This window comes from Morone saxatilis, unplaced genomic scaffold, assembly GCF_004916995.1.
Source record: "Morone saxatilis isolate NCDOM2014 unplaced genomic scaffold, NCSU_SB_2.0 Contig24, whole genome shotgun sequence".
Classification (NCBI taxonomy): domain Eukaryota; kingdom Metazoa; phylum Chordata; class Actinopteri; family Moronidae; genus Morone; species Morone saxatilis.
The window spans coordinates 162,509-168,590 of NW_023339807.1; the positions used below are offsets into that span (position 1 = coordinate 162,509).

General features: G+C 40.3%; 2 protein-coding genes across 2 annotated transcripts in view; one reads left to right on the forward strand and one right to left on the reverse strand.

The window, feature by feature from the left end:
* The first annotated feature begins 1,699 nt into the window (after positions 1-1,699).
* LOC118335356 (glycerol-3-phosphate dehydrogenase 1-like protein) lies at positions 1,700-6,076 on the forward strand. Its single transcript, XM_035671600.1, has 3 exons — positions 1,700-2,135; positions 3,537-3,643; positions 4,442-6,076. Exons 1-3 carry the CDS (start codon positions 1,836-1,838, stop codon positions 4,536-4,538), a joined length of 504 nt encoding a protein of 167 aa, XP_035527493.1. The 5' UTR covers positions 1,700-1,835; the 3' UTR covers positions 4,539-6,076.
* Positions 5,522-6,082, reverse strand: part of LOC118335671 (serine/threonine-protein kinase SMG1-like) — a 2,641-nt gene continuing 2,080 nt past the window's right edge. The window contains exon 7 of the mRNA XM_035672097.1: positions 5,522-5,532. Coding sequence (XP_035527990.1) covers positions 5,522-5,532 — 11 coding nt within the window. The remainder of the gene's footprint in view (positions 5,533-6,082) is intronic.

Below are 6,082 nucleotides of genomic sequence, written 5' to 3' on the forward strand. Positions count from 1 at the left end.
TTCGGCGCAGCGGGGCAAGGAAACAAATGCCTTTTAACACGAGAACCTAAGGAGCAGACCCTTCGGCTCGTAGGGTTGGGTGTCATGCGTTGAGCAGTCTGGGGGGAGAGAGGAGGAGAGAGAAACCAGCACGGAGAGACAGACAACTGTACAGCACAAACAGTAGCAATCAATAAATTAATAGTAACATGAGCTGATGACGATCAGTGAAAAGACCGCGAGACGATGACAGACAACAAGACGATGGTATTTACAGCCCAATGGTTATTCGAGCCGGTTTGGCAATAGACCGTATACACTCGTCTGATGTTGGCTTCTGTATGTCTGGCAATGAACTGTCAGCTCTCTCACTCTCACCCAGTCAGCAACTAGTAGAGAGTGCGTACCAACTGTTGGAATCAATTGATTTTGTTACAATGAGAATCACACTTCAGGACAATTCCAAGTGAATGCCCTACCACAAAGTCGGTTACCATCAGCTATAAAGCTTGATAAGACTAAATGAAAGGAATATGAAAGAGACAATAGGATGAACTTCCAATTTAAGATGATTAAACGTGATATACTGAGGGAATTATGACTAAAGAATGTCAAACACAACTGCATCAGCAGTTTCTTTGTTGAGTGTTGATACGTGGTCCTGTGTTGTGAAATCGAACGTTCGTGTGGTAGATTCGCTGTAGATGACTTTCTCTATTCGAGTGATCTGGATTACCACAACCAGTTAGGTATAAGTTTGCACAAGATCCACAGAATGCAATCAGAAAAATGCAGTTCAGTTTTGTCAGTGTACTTGCGATGACTGTTCTTGAAAAAAATAAATGTTTCCAATGTCAATAAGTTACTAGTAATGGAATCTAAACATTTGAAATGATGCAGCCGTGTGTGTTTTACCAGTTTACAATAGTTGTTGTTAACATAACTGATAGTAGAATTACGACCTGTATTGTAGCCTCTTGTAATATAAGTAGATTTTTCTACCAAAGGAATTAAATATTTTACATTTATCTACCTAAGGTGTATGTCGACAGAGCGATAATTCTCTCACCCAGCAACGTGAGTGGATACTGAATTGATAACCATCGGTATAGGGAAACTCTAATCAGCTGCAAATCCAACCACTGGCTACGCCAAGAAGGAAGGAGACCTCGGTTATGGGAACAGCGACAGTGGTGTGGCTTACTGGAGTTTCATTAAAATATACTGGAGGTTGAACCAACCTCTGGGTCAGTACAAAGTCTATTTGCGTACAGTAGTGAGGAGAAGTGACAGAGAAATAAGAGAGACATGATTTTCATATCAACATAATTGTCTTCTCTGCAACATAGGACAGTCATCATAGCCTCATAGGAGAACCTTTAAACTAGTTTACTGGCTACGTGAGTTGGAGAGACATCTTTGTCTCCATACAAGAGGTTGCAACTCAATGGGAGAACTGATACTTTGATAGAGAACCTCATTTCTCAAAGTCTGCACATACATCATTCAAACATCACACTGTAGGAACAAGACACTGATTTTTGACAGGAGCGGGGCTTTAAATGTCCAGTATAGTCAATGCTGCTGGTAGGTGTTGTAAGGATGCAGGATGACAACTGCTCAACCTGGCTAAAGCTTTGCTAAGGTGCTGGAAGTGTGTCCAAACTGAAAGTGAAGATTTCAGCACTCTATACTTTCAGTATACCCCTTTATTTAAAAGCTTTCAGTCTATCTGACCTTCATCGGAGTATATGAAGGTCAATGTAGTTTTAAGAAAATTGCAGAATATGATATATTATTATTATATTATATCTAATGGTGAACTAGTGAACACTGTCCCAAGTCATTGTTAAGTTATGGATGCTTTCAGGTTTACTGTATGTGAATTTATGTGCTCTTTGTCTTCATGTTCGTATCAGAATATTGTCGCAGTGGGGGCAGGCTTCTGTGATGGGATGCGGTGTGGTGACAACACCAAGGCGGCTGTGATCCGTCTGGGGCTGATGGAGATGATAGCCTTCGCTAAACTCTTCTCTAAGAACGGCTCTATCTCCACAGCAACCTTTCTAGAGAGCTGCGGTGTGGCTGACCTCATCACTACATGCTATGGTGGCCGAAACCGACGAGTGGCAGAGGCCTTCTCTAAAACGGGGAAGGTAGGTGCACCGTCACCAGTGAAGGGACATACTGGTGGATCTAATGGACCTCCATTCTCTCTTTGCTGTTTCTCTGCTGTTGCTATTAAACAATGTCCACAGTGACACAGCCAACACCACAGAGCAACTAATGCCAGACCCACCCCCCACAGCCAGGACACAGCCAGATGTACAACCCCAGCTTAGCTTAGGCTGATATTTTGCTATGGTAACCAGGCAGCAATTTGTCCGCGTTGGTAACATCGACAGTAAGCAAGTTAATGTTAGCCAGCTAAAACCACAGTATCAGAGTATATCTCACAAGGTTTGCAGTAATTAGGGCCCAAGCACTGACCGTGCAAAGGCCCTATTGTATCTGTAAGTAAACGCTAACTTATTGTCTTGGTCGCATAGCTGGGCGTCGCAAAATGGCTTAGCCATGCCCCCCAGAATCAGCCCCCAAAACACATATGACCAACATGTACGAAAATTGGTTCGCATGTGTACCATGATGGGACAAGCATTAAAGCCTCTTGGACCCATAACCCAAACCCAACAGGAAGTCGGCTATTTTGAACTTCGTGGTCATTTTGCGATTTAAACTAACTCCTCTTAGGGAATTTATCGGATCGACTTCAAATTTAAGCCCAATCTAAAGACATGATTAAAAGTTGTGCTGTTTACGAAATTCCATCAAACGGCGTGCCCGTGGCGTGGCATCCAATTCCGACGATTCGCCATGAAAAAGGAAGTTGTCATAACTTGTACATGATCTCAACGAAACTTCACATTTGATAAGAGTCCCGCCCTGAACATGTCTACATGGATATCTGACTATTACAGACATAGTGATGGCGCCACCTACTGGCAACAGGAAATAAGCAATGTGTGCCGATTTTGATCTGATTTACGTGAAATTTTCATTTTGTGGTCCGCACGTGTCACGCCGGCACGTGACACGGCCGTAGCACACCCCACCCAGAGTTGCGTGGAGTGCAAGGGCCTGTTCATCGCTGCATTTAGCTTTAATGTTATCTTTGATTTTGGACTTTCTGTTGGACCCTGTGTTGTGGTGGGTGTTGGTCAATTGTAAACATAATGGACTCAATTTATAAGCTAACATTAGCTAGTGTTGCACTGTACACTGTAGGAACGCAGAGAGAGAAGGCGATAGAGCGTGCAAGTAAATGTCATTTCCATATCCCTGCATAGAAAACAGATAAATCAGTTCACTGGCAGCTGAGAAAGTCGTGAGAATCTAATTTTTTACGTTGCTTCAAAACCCGTTCACTTGTTGGCAATAAAAAGTGACTCATGCATTAAAGTAATGGGTAAAATGCTTTTAAAATCTTACATATGGAACCTACTTTGACTGACTACTTTCTTATGAATTTGTATTATCTGATTTTCTCAACCACTCAGAGCATTGAACAGCTGGAGAAAGAGATGTTGAATGGTCAGAAGCTCCAGGGTCCTGCCACTGCAGCTGAGGTTTACCACATCCTCAAACAGAAGGGCCTTCTGGAAAAGTTTGTATAAAACTTTATCTGTCTGTCCAGGTCTTTTTGGTATTTGAGGGTGTTGTGTTTGTCATTTTAGACCATTTCTCCAGTAATGTTTAGACTATAAAAAATATAAAATGTCATCTCTGTGTGTTAATTCATGAAGTGAGAACTTTTGTAGCCTTGGTCTGTGTGTGTGCTGATCCATTAACGCATATCAGAAGTGTAAAAAACACAGGTCGTCTTGTTTTACCAGTTACTGCTGGGACTATTTCTTACTAAACAACAGTTTATCCAACTGCTGTACAGCTTCTCCACTGATTGCCAGGCTAGTTCACAGGTACAACAAATCCCTGTAAAGCCAAGAAATCAGCTTTCTGACTCCTAGTTCTCCCAATGGTGTTCATGCAAGAATCCACCAAACATGAAAGAAAACAACTAATGAGAGCCAGAAAAGATAGAAAGAGACTATGTTGATGACTTGAAGATAATAATCTCATTCCCACTGTCTGTATTTGATCACCTGGGAAAGAGACTCAACAATCAACTCTTTCTCGGCTCTGATTAGTTGTTTTCTTACACGTACTCTGGATTTATACAAATTCCATTAGGAGCACTAAAAGGAACAATATTTTTTCACAGATTATCTGTCTCATGATACTGATTATCATTTCGATGCATATAACCTTTTAAAGTGGGTGAGGCCTCAACACAGCACATGTTTAATCATGCTTCTAATGTCTGCTCCTCCCATTCTCTTCCACTATCTTGTCTAACTGTATCCATCTCTTCACTGTCCTGTCTGAATGTATCCATCCTCTCTAGGTTCCCTCTGTTCACAGCAGTCTATCAGATTTGTTTTGAGGGGAAGCCGGTTCAAGAGATGATCTCCTGCCTGCAGAGCCACCCAGAGCACATGTGATCACCCGGTGGGTCTCAAAGGGGGATGGGATTCACATAAATGATTCTGAAATTCTGCAGTAGGTTCTGTACAGATATTGTGGGCTTTGGAATATCAGCCTTACCCAAAAGAATTTTAGCTATTTGTCAGTATTAAGCAATTAAGTGAACAATGGAACTTTTTGCAGTATCAATAGACTGCAGTGTTATATCCCCATGCAGAAGAAAGTATGCAGTTGTCATGGTGTTTCTATAGCCGGTATAATGACAGAGCTGCCAGAGTGCTAGCATGGTGCTAGCAACTGCTAGAACCTGCACTCACACCACATGTTCACTGATGATGTTTTAGCAGTGCTACTCCTTTCTACTTAAACCAGCTCCATACTGTGGTAAAAAAGCACAAATTATTAAGCCATTATCTTATTTTTTATACTTTTGATATTAATAATATTAATATGATGGTACTCAAAATGCTCACATTCTGTTGTTTTCAACCTGGACTAATTCTTATGATGTGTGAGTTGTGGGCAAAGCAACATAACCTTTTCCAAAAAAAAAACCTCTCATTTACTACTGTCAGGATATAGTTTAAGTTTCAGCAAATATGACAAAAAGTAATTTTTATAAAAGTTACCTAGGCAGTTTTTCCTTGCCGCTGTCGCCAAGTGCTTGCTCATGGTGGGAATTGTTTGGTCTCCCTTAATCACTTGGTCCCTCAATCTATGTCATTTTATTCAAAAACACTATTAACACAGATTGTGATACATATCTTACTCTACTGTAGTGCATTCTAGGTGTTTCATTTGTGTTTGCTTGTTTTTTTTAAAAAAGGCAACTTTTGCAAATACTGTATATTTCCAGGTTTGTGACCAAATGTTTGAACCTGTATTTTCTTGTTGTGACAGTAGAGTGGTTCATCAGTTTCTTACTTATTAACAGGCAGGTACTGTCAACCATTACAAGCCTGTCTGGCATGATACTGTGTCTGTGTCACTCTGATGCACTTTAGTGATGTCCTGCACAAGCAGACAAAGCATTGTGACTTGGGAGAAGATAAGGATATTTACTATGTGTTTCAGTATTTTACGGTATTGCTGCCACGCCAGAAAAAGAGAAACAGATCAGTATTGCGTCATAACATTTTATGTTATTACAACATACAATCTCTTGTTTATTTTGTTATAACGTAATAACCTATATTTTTAGATTATAATGTGAAATGTTTCACAATTTAACAAGATAGTGTAAAAAGGAGTGGTGGGCAACGATTAAAATCTTTTTCCATATTGAATTCAAAAGTAGTGTATTGCGCACTTTAAACAAAAAGTACTGCTATATGATCAAAAGTGCAATAACATTTGGTTTGCATTTATACACAACTTTACACTTTAAACAAATAAGTTGCTTTTCATCAGCAGTATTCCCTTTACAGGATAGCAGTTAAAATAATTATTCTCTAAGTGTGCTGACTTTATTTGAACTGTTCTACTGCTGTTCAACATGAATAAAATATGCCGCGCACATTTCAGCAAAATGTTTCTCTTCTGTTTTCATTACAGTCAGAGC